The sequence below is a fragment of the Cutaneotrichosporon oleaginosum genome, assembly GCF_008065305.1.
Source record: "Cutaneotrichosporon oleaginosum strain ATCC 20508 chromosome Unknown ATCC20508_contig01, whole genome shotgun sequence".
NCBI lineage: Eukaryota > Fungi > Basidiomycota > Tremellomycetes > Trichosporonales > Trichosporonaceae > Cutaneotrichosporon > Cutaneotrichosporon oleaginosum.
The window spans coordinates 1,984,223-2,002,346 of NW_027072170.1; the positions used below are offsets into that span (position 1 = coordinate 1,984,223).

Sequence of the window (18,124 nt, forward strand, 5' to 3'; positions counted from 1 at the left end):
TAAGCGACTGGGGTTAGTGACCGTGCCGTTCTGACATAGAAGGGGAAACGATCAACAGAATCAACAGAATCTGAGATATATCACGGGCTTGCATCCAACTAGCCCTTGTCTTACGTCGTCAGAGTTAGAGCACCGTGAGGGACACGAAGTGGCAAAAAATCAGGACATGCTAGGCTGGTCGTGGCGGCTGTACGGCCCTTCTTATTGATTTCTCAATACCACAGCCCCGGCGGCTGTACGACCGTTTACAGTGATTTCTCACCACCGGGTTCGAACCCCCACCAACTGGCACAAATCTCCGACGATAAGTGGCGCGCTCCAGTTGGGTCACGTCAAGTTATGAGGGCGTAGCGGAATCGCGTATATTTATACAGCATGCGGGAGCAATGGGAGGACCGCGTGTCAGGCGGCTGAGGTGACTCGGGGGTGCGGCATCGATGGATCATTAGTAGCGGTCCCGGAAGACGGAACGACGGCGCTCCGTGCGCCGAAGCACTCGCCTCCATGACAATGGTAGTGTTAAAGTACTATGATACATGTGTCACAGCTCGTATGTATATGTATTACTACAGAGACACTTCATCATCCGTTTGCGGCCGCGATGAGCGGCTGCAGCTCCTTCAGCGCTTCGTCGAGCATGCTGTCGCCGTCCTCGATCCCCGCCGCGCCAACTTGCTCCTTCACCGTAGCGTAGATGCCCTCGAAGTGCTTCAGGCGGTCGCGCAGGCCCACAAGCTGCTCACGCCATCCCGAGCCGGCCAGCTCGCGCTCGACGAGAGGTCGGACCTGGCTCGGCGCCGAAACGAGCAGGCGGGTGAGGAGGACGGTGAGGAACATCGAGAGGAGGAGGGCACGGCCGTGCTCCTGCTCGCCCAGGTGCTCGTTGTAGAGCGAGACGACGAGGGCGGCAAATGAGATGGATGTTGCGCAACGGCAGCCAAAGATGCACGAGCGTTTGCCACATCCGGAGACAGCTGATATTAGCGGGGTAATGTTTAAAGCGTACATGTTGTCGCTACTTTCATCGCAGCACTGCGCGACTTGGGGAGGATGCGGTCCAGTACGGGCGACAGGAAGATCAAGAGCTCGACGGCCTCCAAGTTGTCAGATCCGTCCTCGATACGCTGGTTCTCGCTCGGCTTGACGGGAGACGAGGTTGGGCTAGTATTATTTTCGCGAGAGGTGAACTTGCAAAGCTCTGGCCACCTATTGCGTTGGAACATGAGGCGGCCAAACGCGGCCAAAGTCGCCTCATCCTCGTGCGCGGCGTCAAATGCCTCTTTCGCGCTGTCCGCCATGTGAGCTGGATCGGCGAGCGGAGCAAGTATCTGCAGGGACAGAACGGCGCATCGCGCGGCTGAGGTCAGCTGTGAAATCGCTGGATGACATACCTTGCCGCTGGACGTGCTCATCTTCTTCTTCCTCGTCAACGACGATCGCAACAGCAGAGACTAGTAGGTGGAGCAACGAGCTGATACACTCCCGCTCGGTGGATGCTTGCTCGCGGTCTGTGATGGACATCGCCACAATGCGAGACAGAGCCCGCAAGCTTTGCTCGATGGCGTCGAGGTCGATCGTGCCATCCCTGGGAAGGAGATCCTGGAGTCAGACAATCCAGCATGACGCTTACGATACTGCTGCGATATAGCTCCATCCGTGTTCTTAGCAGGGCACCATCTTCCTTGAGTCGCCTGAAAACACGGAGAGCTAGCCCTTCATGAGCAACAGCTGCCAACATCTGTGGTGTGGAAGTAGACTCTTGAAACGCCTCAGCTAGAACGTAGGATGCGATGCCGCGACTTCCGCCGACTTCCTGCTCTTCGAAAATCTTGGAGGCCAAGGCTCGAAGTCTCTGCGTCTGCGGTTAGTCAAGAGTGTGTGCAGACTCTAGACTCACGGATAGCGATGGCCTGCCTCTGTATCCTTGGTCGAGGGGCCCAGAAGTCAAGTCAATGTGGCTCTCCAGTAACGCGACGACATTGTTTTCTTCGCCCTCGAGCAATCGTCGCAGCCCACCACCCTTCGCAAGCAGCGCGAGAAACAACAAGCAAGCGGCGCCAAGAAACGAATCTTCGCGGCTGCCGCTGAATAGCGCTGTGAATACAGTTTCGATATGGCCCCGCAGTCTAGCCATCCACTCTCCTTCCAGCATCTTCTGCAGAACATCAAGTGCGCTGCCATGAGCCCCCGGACTGCCGAGTCAGACTAACCTTGACCGCCGCAATGCGAGGCTCTGCATGGGATTGTTGATGTCGCTAAGCAGCAAGCTGATGTCGTCCATGAACAGCCGGTTCTCGCCCTTGCTCCGCATGTCGTTGATTGGCTCGGGCGCGCGCGCCAGGTTGAACTCCTCCGCAAGGTTACGGATGCCGTCGTCGTCCCCTGTATCGACCTCATATGCCTTGCGCAGCTCGGAGTAGCTTGGTTGCGCGTCCTCGGTCAATGCTGTGTCCAAATCGGTCGGGCGAGACGCGAGAAAGCTCCTATTGCCTCCGTACGTGCGCTTGGCTTTGGCCGGGGATGGGCTACCAACCGCGACGGGGACAAGGGGCGCAATAAGCGGCGAGCCGGGCTCCCCATCATAGCTCGTATGACTGCGCCCGCTCCCAGGCGTGGGCATAGAGTGCGTAATTTTGAGTGGGCGTGGAGTGCGGGGCGTCGACGGGGCCGAGTTGGTAGTAGGAAGGGTCTGGGAGGCCATGCTCTCGGCACGAGACAGCATCTTCCTGCGAGGACGCGGTGCCTGACTGCCTTGTCTGCCTTCGACTCTTGCAATAGTGGACGCTGAAGCCGTGGACTGCAAGGGCCCCTCGGGTGCGGTCTGAGAGCGGGAAAGGAGAGGGCGGGAGTTGGCGTCATCGGTCACCAGAGCAGCGAGTCTGGAGGAGATCTTGGCGGGTGCGACAGACGCAGACGGTGAGCCGCATGGCGACGCGAAGGGCGACTCGGCGGGGGGCGTTGAAGGATGAAAAGGCCCAGAGCCGGGTTCAGTATGTGAGGCAGGTGATGGATCGCCCCGCATCCGCTGACGTTTTACAGTCGGTGCAGGTGGCTCGTCTTCCACATCAGTATCGGTTGTGGGCTCCGGAGTTTCGGCTCGAGGTTTGGAGATGCGACCGCGGCGGCCATAGGTGCGCTTAGGTGGTGGGCGGGAGTAGCTTGGCGGAGATGGAGAGGAGGGCATGGTGAAGATTGCCGTCGTCCTAGGTGGAAACGATGGGCGATGAGCCAACCTCAGGACGTGTCACAAACAAATGCCAACTCCAGCCCTTGATAGATCTCAGATCTCAGAGCGGCAAAAGGTGCGTGGATGTGTTATGTAGATGAATGAAGTGATGCGGAGGAACGATCATCGTGCCCGTCATTGTTGTTGAATCGCTCGCTCCAGGTGGAGGTGCTTGATCACGTGACTCCTGCATCGTCGCACCTCACCTTTACAGAGCGCGCATTCAGATTTCGTGCAGAAACAATGCCTGTAACGTTAAGCGCCCTCTCCTATCTAATAGTACAGAAATGCTATGAATGATGGTCCTTCAGCGGTGTCTATCCTCCCATAACGCCAATGAGGCGGAACTCATGACCGCCATGTGGATCGTTCGTCTCCTCCAAAATCTGACACGTCACATTGTGTGTCCCGGCTGGGATGGTCGTGCTCAGCGTCGTAAGGTGGCCAATGTTGCTACTGTCAGATCCGTCTCTCAGAGCCACACTCACGCAGCATTGCCCCAGCGACCATCAATGATCTTTCCGACGTCTACCGCGTCGTCGACCCAGCACTTGCACTTGCCGAGGCCCATGTCGTGCGCAAACAAGCTGTAGACCTTCACGACGCCAACGCTTGTCTCAATCTCAAACTTGACCTTGGCACCAGGAACCTTGGAGACGTAGTACGGCTTATCCCAGTGCTCAGGGTGCACCCAGTAGTCCCACTCCGGGTCTTTCTCTATAGGGAGGAGCTGGAACTGTGGATCCTCTGAGTGTGTGCTCTTGCAAGTCGGATGGAATTCGGGGACGCGATGATTCACGTCCGCATTCCAGCCCTCCATGCCGTTAATTCGGGGGAGCATGCCGAGTTCCGCTGGCCGTGACCAGAAACCAGGCATCCACACTCGAGGGGGTAATGCGGGCTCTTCTGGAACACGGGTCTCCTCCTGAGGCGCCTCTTCGCCCTCAGGTGGCGGTGGCCCCTCCACATTGTCGCGCCTGCGTTGCTTCGGCGCCGGGGGCTGGTATAGCCAGGAGCGCGCTTCCTCAGGCCAATCCGCTTCCATCTTACGGAGAACATGCCTGGTGTCCTCGCCGTACAGCGCAGTCACTTGATCGTGGAAACTTTCGCCAGGCGAGCCAGGAGTGTGCTCTTGAACACCAGGCGGATGGTGATCGGGTGGTGGTGGCAAGTAATCGGGGTCGGCCACAAGCTCGCAGGCCACATCACGAATCAGGCTTGCCACAAGGTATGCGAGGTCGCGGTGGCCGTGCCAGTTGAAGTGCCGCAGGTCAGACTGTTCCCATCTGGGTGTGAGCACTATTTTCGGGCGCGCACGTACTCCTCCGAGAAATACATCGGGACCACTTCCGGGAACCGAGCAAAATGGTTAGCAAGCGGGTGGCGTTGATTAATGACTGGAACATCTGCGGCACGTCAGCCTCGAGCCCGTGCATTTGTGGCGGAACTCACCGTAGTACTGCGCAACAGGGAGATGATAGCGTCCACCACCGCCAGACATCTGGCCCATGCTGAAAGCCATCGCCTCAGCAAGCATGACGGCCGGGCTGTTGTTCATGCCGAGAACACCGCGCAGAAGAGCCTCCATGTTGTCAGTCATCTCGGGATCGGGCTCGTCATTGACGCCAAGTTCAATGACGACTAGATCCGAGTCATCGGCAATGTGCAGCGGAAAACAGAAAGAGAAGTACCCCGAGCCAGTCGCGGGGACTGCTCCATTGATGACGGTGATGAAGCCATCGTGTGGGAACCAGTCGCGGAGCCAGTCGCCAAGCAGTTTGACCCAGATCTCTTCCGCCACTACATGATGGCCCGCGGTGACTGAAGTCAGCAATGAGCAGGCACTTGCGTGGTCGGCAAAGCTTACCACTCCCGCCGATAGCACTAAAAGTGACAGGCTCCCCGCGCAGGATTTTGTTGACGAACTGCTCGACGCGATACAGCGAACCTGAAGTCAGTGACACGCCGTGGAGGGGGTTACGAACCTTCGTAACCACGCGACATGCGAATGTTGGTGCGACCGTACATGGTTTCGAAGAGGTCGGGCTGGGTGCACTTTTGCCGGAGAGCGCGCGTGCGCCGACGGGTCGCGCGGAAGCTCTTGTTGCCCTTGTTGTTGATCCCGATTTCTGGCAGCCACTTCTCGAGCTTCATGGTGGTAGGTTCATGGTGGGAGCCGGCGAAGAGGAGGATAGAAATGAAGACGACGGCACATAGTGCCATTACTGGTCGCCGCGTGAGGAGCGGCATAGTGCCGGAATCACAGTAGGAAGAGTGCCCGTTAGGGGAGGGTGGTTGGTTGGGGGGGGGGGGGGGGGGGGACGATGGGGTGCTCGAGGCGATCAGAAGGGGGGAAAAGGAGTGTGAGATGGAGCAGGCGCGATGAATGAACGCGCTGCGACGCGCTGGGCTTGCGGCGATGAGAAGGGATTGATGAGAGAGGTAGTAGTGAGAGAAGAGGAGAGAAATGAAGTAGATGGGTCAAGTTGTACACGAGTTTGGGCGACTTGGGATCTTGCGAGGAACGTGAGGAATGGGCTACAGCGGTGGAAGGTTGTGTGGGGTGAAATGGCAGGTGCCAAGCAACTGTTTCTGCTAATCAGAGCTTGACAAGGTATTAGAAGTCCATTACAAAAGTTGGATTACTCTGACACCCGAACATGTTGCTCGGGTCGATACTTTCGATGCCGGCGTGCCTGTCTTGTGGGTGGCGCGGCCGGCTTGCCCTTAGCCCCTGATCTCTCAGATGCAAAGGGCCCCCCCCCGCAAGTGCCTGTCGCTCTGCGATCTGTGATCTGTGAAGGGGGTGAAGTGCAGGATGCGCAGGGAAGATCACTGTATCTACCCTGAAATTGGTACATGTCAATACTTCACAGTCAACCTTCACGCCGAGTACGACATGATTTTCCGCCGGCCATCGTCGTCGGTTCAGTTCCCGCGGAGGTGGGGGGATCTGAGACTTGCACAGCGTTGAGACACTTGGGGCCGTTGGACGGAGTAGACGGAGACTATCAAGGCCGTATATGCCTTCAAGGCGGAGGGCGTTTGTGCCATGTGCCCTCAGCATAGCTGCATCTCGTCGTTGGTGTCCGCGCAGTCTCCCCCAGATCTGTAATGTGTTATCGGCCGCAATGTACCTCCGCTTGCTGTACCCTCCCAAGATAGTTATTCTAGTCTCTAGTCAGACCGATCGCAGGCTCAACTCTGATTGTGCGCTAGTGCGGAATTCGCATTCATGGCATTCAGTTGCGCAGTTGCGATGTCGACGGCCATTTCTGTCAGTCCGCAGCTGTTAGTCAACATGTCGGACGGCACGTAGCGGCCCAGCAAGCAGCGAGCGGCTGGCCACCAATTCCCCCGCTGCACAGCACATATTCAATCAACACTGCTACAATGTCCCCAATGCGCATGACGCGCCCTCGCTTCGTTAACACCTCAAGGCTTCGAGCGATGGGTAACGGAGAGCCGGATGGGGGCTGCAGCGAAAGGTGCCAAGGTGTGCTGTGCGTTCATATCCTCCGAAAAATCGGAGATCCAGGAGTGACGGTCGCGATTCGAATCTGAGCGGAAGCCTGCAAAAATCAGACAATGTCGAAAAGTGCCACACGTTGATGGCACGAGGAAAACACCGATTCTCCTTCGCTGGGCGGGTCGCTCCGAGGTGTGGGTAGGAGGGCCAACCACGGAGCGGCCGATTGAGCAAGTCGAGCTCTCTACCACAGCTGTCCCTCCAACCACCTCTCTCCCACCCCTCCCTCCCCCATGTCTCTGCTCCGCCTCCCCCGCGCCGCTCCGGCTCTCCGCCGGTCCTACGCCACCGCCGCCAACGTCTCGGAGGCAGCCGGCGTCAAGGTCCTCGGCATCGACAACGGCCTCCGCCCCGCGACCTCGAGCGTGTCCGTGATCGTCAAGGCCGGCTCGCGCTACGAGCCCGCACCCGGTGTCGCCCACGTCCTCAAGAACTTTGTGTTCAAGGTGGGTGTGCGCCCGCGCGCAAGCGCATGTCCTTGCACACATGGTGCAGCGCGCATGAAATGGAGCTCGCGCGGATCGCCTCGGAGCGAGCGAGATGGAGCCGAGGGTCAGGCGTTGAGGAAGTTGCGCTCGGTCAAGCGCGCCTCAGAGACGCTGCTCGCTCGCTCGCCGCGCATTATTTTCCTCTGCCCTGCTTTAGAGACATGCGCGCCGCTGTCGCGCACGCATGCGTGAGGAGCCGTAAAGCAATCCGCATCGCGTCTTCCGCCTCGGAAATCGCTGACATCACAGTCGACTGCCTCGGGTTCGGCTCTCAAGACTGTCCGTGAGACGGAGCTTTACGGTGGTGTTCTCTCGGCTGGCCTCTCGCGCGAGTACCTCTACATCAACGCCGAGTTCCTCCGCGGCGACGAGTGAGTGGCATAGCTCGCTTTAGTGCTAACCGTTTTCCAGGGGCCACTTCCTTCCCCTCCTCGCGTCGGTGCTCTCGTCGACCCAGTTCTCCCCGCACGAGTACACCGAGCTCGTCCTCCCCACCGTCCGTGGCGAGACCGAGGCCGCTGCCGCCGACCCCGCCCTCATTGCCCTTGACACCGCTGCCACCGTCGCTTTCCGCCGTGGCCTCGGCAACTCGATCTTCGCATCGCCCCATTCGCCCGTGACTCTTGACACCGTCAAGTCGTTCGCGCAGGCCGCGTTCGCCAAGTCCAACATTGCCGTCGTCGGCCAGGGCATCTCGACCGACGCCCTCGCCGCTGCCGTCAGCTCTGCGTTCGCTGGCGCCGCCGGGTCCGCTGGCTCGCTCCAGACCTCCAAGTCGCAGTACTACGGCGGCGAGGCTCGCATCCCCCTCGACACCCACGCCAACCCCTCTGCCCAGCCTACCGTCGTCATCTCGTACGGCCAGACCGGCGCTGCCGCCCCCGAGGTCGCCATCATCCCCCACATCCTCGGCGGCCAGTCGGCGCTCAAGTGGTCGCCTGGCTCTACCCCTCTGTCCAAGGCGGCCGACAAGGTCCCCGGTGCCACCGTCCGCTCGTTTGTGACTTCGTACTCTGACGCTTCGCTCCTTAACGTCGTTGTCCAGGCCCCCACCAACGAGGGCGTTCGTGCCGTTGCCCAGGACGTCGCTGCCGCCATCAAGGCCGTTTCGTCGGGTGTTAAGGAGGACGAGCTCAAGCGCGCCATCGCCAAGGCCAAGTTCGCCGACGCTACTACCCTTGAGCACTACGCTTCGCTCGTTGACGCCGCCGCGCCCGCCCTCTTCGGCGGCCAGTCGATCCAGTCGCAGTCGCTTGCCTTCGACGGTCTTTCCACCTCGGCCGTCTCCAAGGCCGCCAAGGCCCTCTTCGAGGCCAAGCCAACAGTCGTTGCCGTCGGCAACACCCACGTCCTTCCTTACGCGTAAGTCTACCTTACGCGCGCATTGAAGAATACAGCTGACACCCAGCGACGAGCTCGGCCTGTAAGGGAAGAAAGGCGGTAGGGTAGATAGAGAGGCCAAAATAGGTTAACAGCCACATCACAACAACATATCCGGTCATGCAGTGCTGGAATGCGGCGGGGGAGGCGAGTAGGTGTTGGCGCGAGCGCGAGCAAGCTGCGTATGTGGAGAGGACCGCGTGAGCATGTAACATCCAGCACAAAGTCAGTTGTGCCGCGCGACCTTTGGCGTGCCTGCTTTCCTCATTTCATCCAGCGACCACTCAGCAGCCGACTGTTGGTGTTCACGTACTCCCACCGTGGGAAGGTTAAGCACGTGATGTACGTCATCGGCCTTACAATGTCGATCCTCCAGATCGCAGCGCGCAGTCAGATCCACTCAGCGGCAAACACTGCTCACATCAGCATACACCACGCTCCTCACCGACACTCACACACATGGCGCTAACACGCACGGCTCCCACGCGCACCGTAACCGGCACCGAGGGGATAAAGTGTGACGTACGCGCCCTGCCCGCCGCGCTAACGGAAGGGCCACAAGCTCGCTGCGCGCAAGTTCCAAGCGGGCCCGACGAGCAAGAATCCAGGCCGGTGGTTCTACACATGCCCGCTGCCGCGGGAAGACGCGCAGCGCTGCAAGTTCTTCAAGTGGGCGGACGACACGGAGGCGCAAGGGCAGACGCTGGGCGCGTCGCCCGCGCGCCTGGTGCCGACGGTGCCGACGACGCCGAGCCGCCTGATGCGCCCGACGGGGAGCGCGCTGCACACGCCCGCGAAGGCGCACCCACACAGCCCTGCGCCAGCCCTCAGCTCGGCAAGCCGCACGCCCACGCACGTGCCGCAGAGGCGCGAGAGCGACGGCGAGATCGATTGGGAGAGCATCGACGCCGACGGCCTCGAGCGCGACGCCGAGGCCCGCGTCTCCCCCCGCTCCAGCCAGACCGTGCAGGCGCGCCTCGAGGCCGTGTCGCCGCTCGTGGCGAAGCGCAAGCTGTCGGCGGAAGAGGACGGCGAGCGCACGCCCAAGCGCGTGCGTCGTGGGCCGGACGAGCTGACACCAGGCTGCGCATACGGGAAACCCCTTCCTTGCGACGCCGACGCGCGAGCACGGCACCCCCACGCACTCCCCGTTCTCTGTTGGCACGCCTGGATCCGAGGTCGGCGTGGGTCGCGCACAGCATCCCGCGCTCGGGAGCATGCTCACGGCCATGGGCGAGGTAGGGGACCATCTCGCCCGCCAAGAGCGACTGGTGAGAGCTGCTGAGAGCATGAAGCGCTCGATGCGGACGACGATACAGAACCTCCAGGAGCGGGTCAAGACGCTCGAGGCGGAACTTGCGGCTGAACGCGCCAAGAATCAGTAGGTGGCGGCCGAGACAATCCAAGAGCTTCCAAGAGCTCCCTCAATCACATGCCCCACCATCACTCCCTCTGCCATTCCCATATCTCTCAACACAGATTGTATCGTCACTGTATCGTGCATCAATGTACAAATGCCATCATCCCAACCCAAATACGCCTCGTATGCCTTCTCAGACTCGACCTGTGTCACGGACTACGGCCTGATACCCTTCCACTCTAGAGCCTCAACCAACATCGCCACCTCCCCAATGCCCGACTCGAGCTTGAATTGCTCCTCCTGCAGTATCTCCGCGCTCGGCTCATACCCTGGCGGGTCGAGGAGTTCGAGCAAGTCGTCGGGCGGAGAGGAAAGCTCCGAGTCGTCCGAGTCGTAGCCGTTCACCGCCGCCTTGCGGCCCGATGCCGTCTGCTTGAGCGATGGCCGACGAGGCGTGGACTTCGGGGTAGCCTTCGTCTTCTTCTTCGCCTTGGCTGCCTCCTCCTCCGCAGCCTCCAGCTCGCTGTGCTTCGTGCGCCATCTGTACGCAATGTACTTCGCGAGCGCGCGCAAATCCTCGCCAGAGTTGACAATCATCCACCGCTCCACCAAGGCAGGAATGTCGTCCTCCTCCTGGCCCCACCCGCGGCCCCAGATGAGCACGCCCCGCGCCCAGAAGCCTGGGCGGTAGCGCTCCCGGTCGATCTCACGCGCCGTGAGAGTGTAGTATATCCGCCCGTCGAGATCGGTGCCAAGAGGCTCAAAGCGCATCGCCTTCCGCGCAAGCCCGGCACGGTAGTTGAGCGTCGCCATGCGGCTCAACTTGTGGTGCTCCTCTTCCCGCTCCTTGAACTGCTGTCAGCTGACGTTCGCCGTCGTGCTCACCTTCTCACGCGCAGCTCTTGTATCCGCCGCCGACTTGGCGCGCACCCGCGCCGCATTCAGCTGCTTCTTCTCAACGTCCCATCGCATCGCCTCTTCCTTTTGCGCGGCGCTCATCTTGCGGATCTCGTCACTTGCGGAGTACCGCACATTGGGATCCATGTGGAACCGCACAATGTCCAAATGCGTGACGTGTTCCACGAGCGCGAGGAGCATGCGCACGACCTCGCTCGGCGCGGGGAGACGGGAGGCACCGCGGCGGCTCGAAGGACCCGCCTCCATCGCCCACGCGGGTGCCTCGTCGTCTGCTCCCAGGTCGAGAAGCGTGCGCATCGCCTTCTCGTTGCGCCGGCGTGCTGCCTCAGTTGGGTCAGGTGGCATCTGGAGACCCAGCAGGTCCGACGCCTCCTGGTAAATGGACGCAAATCGAGCAAGATCCGCGTATCGCATCTCCTCGCGCAAGTTTTCAACGTCGATGTCGAGTTCCGGTTCGTAGCCGCCAGTATAATGCTCGCTGCCCGGATCCGCGACGAGCCCCAGGAACGCACTTGCAAGTTGCCGCACTGTTGTCTCGCCAAGTGGGTGATCAAAGTCGTCAAGTGCGCCAAGGCCGCGGTCCGGCAACTTGAGCAGCTCGCGAAACCGGCACACAAACTCGCGCAAGTACATGCGTTGCTCGACTTCCTCGCGTCCCATCCGCGTGTCAATGTTGGGAATCTCCGGTGGGTCGCACTTGGGCCATACGATGCGAGGCCGGGGTGCGACTTTCGGCGTCTCCTTTTTGGCGGCCTTTTTCGGCACTGACTTCTCCTTCTGCTTGGGGGCAGCTTTCTTAGTTTCTTTGGTCGGCTTCTTTGCAGCCTTCCTTGCAGGTTCCTTCTTGGTCTTTCTTGATACAGGCTGCTCAGGTGCGTCGAGGTCACTGAGCTCGCCGTCAATCATGTCAAACATGTCGACGCGGGATTTTGTGGTAGGTTCAGGCCCATCGGCATTGATTTGGGCGACAAGTTCGAGGGGAGTCACGCCTTGCTCGGCGGCGAGCCTGACGACGTCACCGAGAGGCTGCAGGCCCTTTTTAATTCGACCTGCGAGTCAGCGATGGATCGCGATGGAGCGAGCAAGACGACATGCCGCAAGCAGTTTCGAATAGACGTGTAAAGTGAGAGGCAAGGTGGGTAGCGTGCAGGGGAATGTAAGCCATATCCACTTACAGGTCGAGTTCTGGCACTCGTCCAGGCAGCAGGGACATGCCCAGACGTATTCCTTCTCGCCGTCGTGCTTGGCCATCACGGAGGAGTCAACATTATGTCCGCGCGCCTTGATGGCATCTGGATCGACCTCATATCGCTTGCGCAAATCGCGCTCGCACCAGGCCAAGTTGCACGCGCGCGCGGGCGTTGACTTGGTGTACTTTCGCAGCTTGGTGCAGCGAAGCACGTTCTCGGGTTCGATTTTGGTGCGACATCTGGTGTAAGCGTGATGTATGCCACTGGCTGAGCCAAGCCGCACACAAAGTGTGATGGGACTCACTGATGGCAGTATGTACCCTTCTCGGTGGGCTTCTCCTTGCTCTCGCCATTCGCCTTAGCCTTGCATTTGGGCGTCTTTGGTGTGTTCTTAGGCTCTGCCTTGGCTTTCTTCTGAATCGCGCCGCTGGCAGGCGCCTTGCGCTTCTTGGTTGCAGTGAAGTTACCGGGGTCCGGCGCGGGGCTGAGTGGTGACTCTGGGGAAGGCGATGTGGGCGCTGTCGTGCCGGCTGTCAGCGCTGGCGCCGACGCGTTTGAGGTCATGGAGGGTGATGACAGGGGGGTTCTCCGCATGGGTTTGGAAGAGATGGCAGCAGACGAAGGTTAGAGAGTGTGGTTGGTGGAGCGACGCGTCGGCAATTTATATTGTTGTTGACGGCCAATACGCGTGACGCCGCATCCGATCACGCCGCACCCCAGAAAGCTCCGCGGTCTGCGATGTGTGTCCACTAATCCACGCGTCATTCTCAACAACCGAGGGTATAAAGGGTATAGCTGCATGCATGGTATCAGATTATTTGACCTACAGGAATATTACCCACGCCGTAGCCACTCGAGCACACTTCCCCTGCCTGTCTTGCTCTCCACTTTGGAAGAGCTCGAGCCCGAGCTTTTACGCTTCTTCCGCGGACGCGTATCCACTGGCGCGACCCGCTTTGGCAGCGGCATCGCCTCAGCGATCTCGGCGAACGCGTCATGGTTCAAACAGAGATCAATGTGCTCGTTTAGGTCGGCGTTGGACGTTTCGGGTCCAAGACGCCGGCTGCAAATGGGACACACCGGTCCGGCGTCGGGATTGGGGTCAAGCGCGATAGGACTTGGCCCAGCCGATTCTCCTCCCTGGAACGCCTCATTGAAGTTCTCTTGCGTGGCATCACGCGAGAAACTGGAAGTGCCGGGTTTCAGGAACTTTCATCAGTCAAAAAATCGAGCCACCGAGAGCTTACATTTCGAATGCCAGTGTCTGGCACCGTCAAATCTTTGAGGTTGCTCATCCTGATGCCCAGGAGGCGAATACGCAGTGGGAACTCCTTGCGGATCAGGTCGACCGCGACCGGCAGTATGTCCTCCTTCTTCGCAGTGAACTTCTTGACGCTAAGCGCCCTCGACTTGCCTTCCATAAGAATCCGCAGACGAATAATAACTCACTCTCGTACGTGTGTAACTTGAACTTGACTGTGATCGTCTTGCCAGCATATTGAAGCGTGGCCATGTCCTTCTCCAGTTCCTCGGCGATACTCTCGAGCTCGCGTAGGATGTCGTCGTTTGCTGTTTTGTCGGGGAATGTCCTGCTATCAGTTTGCGCGCCTGGGTATGCCAGCTCACCGCTCGACGCCCACACTCTTCCGCTCGCCTCGCTTGTGCGGCTCGACATTGTTGTCTGCAATGCCAAGGTACGCTTTGCACAGGCCACGAAACCCGAACCAATGGTTCATGACCAGCAGTTCGGCGCGGCGCTTATAGATATCGCCGCAGGTTTCTACACCGAGACCTTCAAGACAGCGCTCTGTGACGCGTCCAAAGCCCGGAATGTTGCAGTTGTCAGCAGAAGTCACACTTCCCCCACTTACCGGATAGGCAGGTCGCGCATAAAGCGGGTGATCGCGGCGCGGTCGAACTGGATCTCGAACTGCCCGTTGGGCTTATTCTTGTCCGAGCAGATCTGCGTCAGCTGCATCCACGTCGGGCTTACCTTCGCGAGCATGCGATTCGGCGCGATGCCTGCTGAGATGGTCATGCCGGTACGCTCCTCGACCTGCACACGCAGCTTGGATACAACCTCACTGGCCGTCATGTTGTGCGTCGCCATGTAAGACGTGATGTTGAGATACCCCTCATCGAGGCCCGCCATCATAAGATTCTCGTCGTATTGTAGTAGCACCTCTCGCACCTTATTGGAGGCAGCCGTGTACAGATCAAAGTGCAGGTTGGTGCTGGTGTAAGCTTAAGAGCCTCGCGAACCTACAGGATGATATGTGGGCACAACTTCTTCGCGATGAAGCCCGCCATGCCACTCCGGCATCCGAACTTGCGCGCTTCGTACTGCGTGAGTTATGATCGTCTAGTTGGCTTACTGATGCAGTAGTGAGCACTCCCTGGCCCACTCCAAACGCCTTCCCCTTGAGCGACGGATCGCGCTGCTGTTCCACGGATGCGTAGAATTGGTCTAAATCGCAATGCACAATCGTCTGTGACAGGTCGCGCAGTGCCTCGACCTCGAGGAGCTGCTGTGAGTGTAGGTCAAGCTTGCTCTACTCACGATACGGTCCGCATCCGACTCGAGACGTTCCATCGGCGATTCACGCACCAGCTCGTCGCGTTTCGCCTTGAACCATTCGATCTTCTCGGTGAGTTCCTGGTCTTTGCGCACCTGGTTCAAATAGTATCTGCAATCAGCAAACCGCCTGCGCTTGCCAAGCCCGAACGAAGCATTGCTGGTCGTTCGCAGAGATAGGCAACTGAACACCAGAAGCAATGAAGTCGTTGTTGCTAAGAGAACACCTTCCTTAGAGCCTGCAGGCGTGTGGCTCCCGCCTCTAGCTTCTCTACGAATCCACCGCCACTCACTTAGAACCCTTGGACGCCTCGGCGATGATGCGATTGATTTCTGCCCTCAGCTACGCACTAGGCAGCAAAAGATTAAGCTAACCTGTCTGATCGCGCGTGAGCCCTGCCGTCAGTGTTCGCCGCAATTCCGCACACACCTGCCTTGCCCACGCTTGGTCCGGCGAGAGATCGCTCGAAGCTACGTTGCCGTTTCGCGGCAGCCTCAGCCGCCGCGAGCGCTGCAATCTCCTCCTCTGTCATTTCTTCACCCGGGCTCAGCTCCTCCGCCGTGCTTGGGGATTCCATGGTAGGAGGAGCATGCGCGGGGGTGGGGTGAGTGGTTTGTTGTTGTGACAGAGAGTACCGTCAACCATTGTCAGGTACGCGCTCAGGCACTCATATGTCAATCACGTGGTTTTGCTCCCGCCTATCTCGCTTTCTCGCCAAGCGTGACTTCTGAACATCAACATTGCCCGCTCGCTAAAGGTGCCCTCCGTGCTCGAGATTGCTGCACAGGGGGCGTATAGCGAAGCTCACATCGACTCCGGGTCACAGGCTATGCTGCCGGTAGGGCGGCTTAGCTGCGCGTTCTTGGGCGACGACCGGCGACCCGACGTGATAGGGAAGGGCAGAGGCATCTTGTGCCGCTGCCCCCCCCCCCCCCAATTCACGGACAGATATGATCAGCTGGCCAGCTGGAGCGAGGAAGCTGACATGTCATTGCTACAGATGCGCTGGCATTGACTTAACGACTGATACGAGAGACGTGTGACTGACCGGTGACCGTGGCGCGTGGCGACAAGCCCGTTGCCGCGTTGCAACGACTCCGAGAGGGGGGGCATGACAACAGGCAACGAACCATCCAAGACCACTCGTGGCTACGCGTGTACGCGTGTAGGGTTATAGGGCATGGGGCAGCGGTGAGTACATGGAAACTGAGTCGAGAAACGGGGTGCGCAGGGTGTTCTGCTTGCCTATTCAACCTATTACAAACTCACAGCGACCTCTACATATCTACATGCTCCACATCAAGACTAGCGAGCTGGCGTTCGCGAATTCGCGAAAGCGAGAACAGGGAGACCTCGGGCCTCGAGACCGGGCATATGCAACGTGTCGTGATATGGAACAGAAGCAGATGGTTCCTGATCACGCCTGCTGCGGCAAAATTCGCACACGCGCGGTCGCTCGATCGCTCGAGATCGCTCGTCGGATTGTCGGATCGCGGATCGTTGTCCATGCCAATCAGAGCTGAGAAGCATGCCGCAAATGATCGCCGGTACACTGAGCAACAACATTGGTGAGTAGGCCGAAGGGCCGAAGGGGGAAACGAGCCGAGTAGCGGAGAAAAGGGAGTTTATGAGTGGTATGAGCGGAATGAGCGGGGGACACGGACGTTGCTGGATGATGCTGGATCATGCTGGGTCATGCTAGAGAGTCTGACAGAAATGGATGGCAGCGCTGTGGCGTGGATAGGCTGGGTTTGAGCGCAGTGGATCCAAGCGTGACAGGCATGACAGCGGCGGAAACGGTAAGGATCGTACATGATCCTACAGGATCCCACAGGATCCTACATCCTACAGGATTACAGGAGGATGTTTGAGAAACTGAGGAAGCATGGCGAAAAGATTGCTGCGAGCTGTGGGCGGGTGATACGCGGGTGAGATGGATCGATGGATCGATGGATCGATGGGATCGATGGACGCGACAATGCGAATGGTCACGACAGTACGACAGATCGACACCTCGACAGAATGGAGATCAGAAGCAATGAGCGATGGGTGATGGGTGATGAGTGATGGGTGAAAGGAAGCAGGTTGCAAGCACGAGAAGTTGGACGCTTGCTGCGCCTGCTGCGCCCGCTGCGCCCAACGCTGTCTGATCGTCTGATACGCGTCTGCGCCCCAAGGCTCTGCTTCTCAGCTGATCAGCTTCCACCGACATCCTCCACATCCTCCACATCCTCCACATCCTCCATCCCCCATCCCCCGTCCTCCATGTCTTGCCCCTAACATCCTCACCCCCTCACAACCGTGGAATGAACGCTGAAAGTCTACAAGGCTCTGTCGTTGGTCAGCTGTCACATTCCAAGGCTTATGTGTGCAAGCGGGATGGCGTATGCGCATGGACCCACACTGAACGCTATCGCTTCTCTCTAGAATTGGGAGGCAGAAGGACCCAAGGCTCGTCCGACATACCGACGTGCCGATATTGATCGCCCTCACCCTATCCATCACCCTGGCCCCCTTGATGGCCTTGTACCCCTCATGGCCCCCTCATGCCTTCACCAATTGGCCACCCTTCGATCTTTCGAACGGCGTCGACGTGCCGTGCGCCAACGCCCACGTTCGATCTCCGGCGCCGGGGCGTCAGCGCGTCAGACGTCTATAGATCACGGATCACGGATCATGAATCATGAAGCATACAGAGCGCGCCACTACAGCGCCCACCAGTGCCCTCTCCTCGATCTCCTCGCTCATTCCACACTTTGCGCTCCCGCCATCCACGCCACAACTGCCAGACTGCCACGGCTAGCACAGCTACTACTTCTGGTTCAATCGCGTCGCGCTGTGCTTCCTTTTCATGTCCCCAAATACCGCTCGCCCCGGCCCCACGACGCGCACAACGACGATACAACAGCACAACGACACCACCGCTCTCAATGCACACGCACTATCCACCCTTGAGGCCTCGACCTTCCTCCTTCTTCCGCACACCCCTGCTCGGCCTCCTGCTCAATCGAGTTCGAGTTCTTTGTCTCGTCCTCTTTCATCTTCATTCCAGGCGTCCCAGAAGCCAGAAACCAAACGCTGGCCAGACTCCGCCCCCGAAGCGCACCCCAGCCGATCTTGCCTTCAGCATAGCAACGTCGCAGCCTCGGACTATCGGAGAAGACTCATCACCAAGTACGGGTCGTGGTCGCTCAGCGCCACATAAAATCTCGCCAATGACTCGTCTCCGCCAAATGCCCTCGTTGGTTTCGCCCCCCACCCCCCCCCCCCCCCACCCCCCTCACACTCAAGTCTTGATTTTCCCATCTTCGTCGCGCCTCCCTAACCTCCGCCCCGGCCCCCTCCCCCTTCACTTGATTCATCACCATCGGCTGCGCCTCGGCGCCCAGTCCCGTCAAAATCAAGCTTCCGCCACCACTCGCACGAGCGCGTGCACGTGCCCGTGCCCGTGCCCGCT

The 18,124-nt window shown here is 59.4% G+C and overlaps 5 protein-coding genes across 5 annotated transcripts; 2 read left to right on the forward strand and 3 right to left on the reverse strand.

Annotated features, from left to right (window-relative positions):
• Positions 1-582: 582 nt before the first annotated feature.
• Positions 583-3,184, reverse strand: COLE_00799 (uncharacterized protein; the record flags this gene model as incomplete). The annotated part of the gene is made up of 6 exons (XM_018422014.2): positions 583-974; positions 1,007-1,357; positions 1,392-1,599; positions 1,631-1,858; positions 1,898-2,174; positions 2,211-3,184. The coding sequence occupies 6 exons, from the start codon at positions 3,182-3,184 to the stop codon at positions 583-585; spliced, it is 2,430 nt and encodes an 809-aa protein (XP_018281924.1).
• A 359-nt stretch (positions 3,185-3,543) lies between these two features.
• On the reverse strand, positions 3,544-5,380 carry COLE_00800 (uncharacterized protein; the record flags this gene model as incomplete). The annotated part of the gene is made up of 6 exons (XM_018425115.1): positions 3,544-3,679; positions 3,715-4,512; positions 4,548-4,632; positions 4,679-5,047; positions 5,094-5,174; positions 5,212-5,380. 6 exons carry the CDS (start codon positions 5,378-5,380, stop codon positions 3,544-3,546), a joined length of 1,638 nt encoding a protein of 545 aa, XP_018281923.1.
• Positions 5,381-6,988: 1,608 nt separating this feature from the next.
• COLE_00801 (uncharacterized protein) lies at positions 6,989-8,609 on the forward strand (the record flags this gene model as incomplete). Its single annotated transcript, XM_018422013.2, has 3 exons — positions 6,989-7,201; positions 7,493-7,614; positions 7,655-8,609. The coding sequence occupies 3 exons, from the start codon at positions 6,989-6,991 to the stop codon at positions 8,607-8,609; spliced, it is 1,290 nt and encodes a 429-aa protein (XP_018281922.2).
• A 473-nt stretch (positions 8,610-9,082) lies between these two features.
• On the forward strand, positions 9,083-10,008 carry COLE_00802 (uncharacterized protein; the record flags this gene model as incomplete). Its single annotated transcript, XM_018422012.2, has 3 exons — positions 9,083-9,145; positions 9,177-9,674; positions 9,706-10,008. 3 exons carry the CDS (start codon positions 9,083-9,085, stop codon positions 10,006-10,008), a joined length of 864 nt encoding a protein of 287 aa, XP_018281921.1.
• A 191-nt stretch (positions 10,009-10,199) lies between these two features.
• Positions 10,200-12,655, reverse strand: COLE_00803 (uncharacterized protein; the record flags this gene model as incomplete). The annotated part of the gene is made up of 4 exons (XM_018422011.2): positions 10,200-10,835; positions 10,869-11,950; positions 12,077-12,330; positions 12,396-12,655. 4 exons carry the CDS (start codon positions 12,653-12,655, stop codon positions 10,200-10,202), a joined length of 2,232 nt encoding a protein of 743 aa, XP_018281920.1.
• Positions 12,656-18,124: the final 5,469 nt, after the last annotated feature.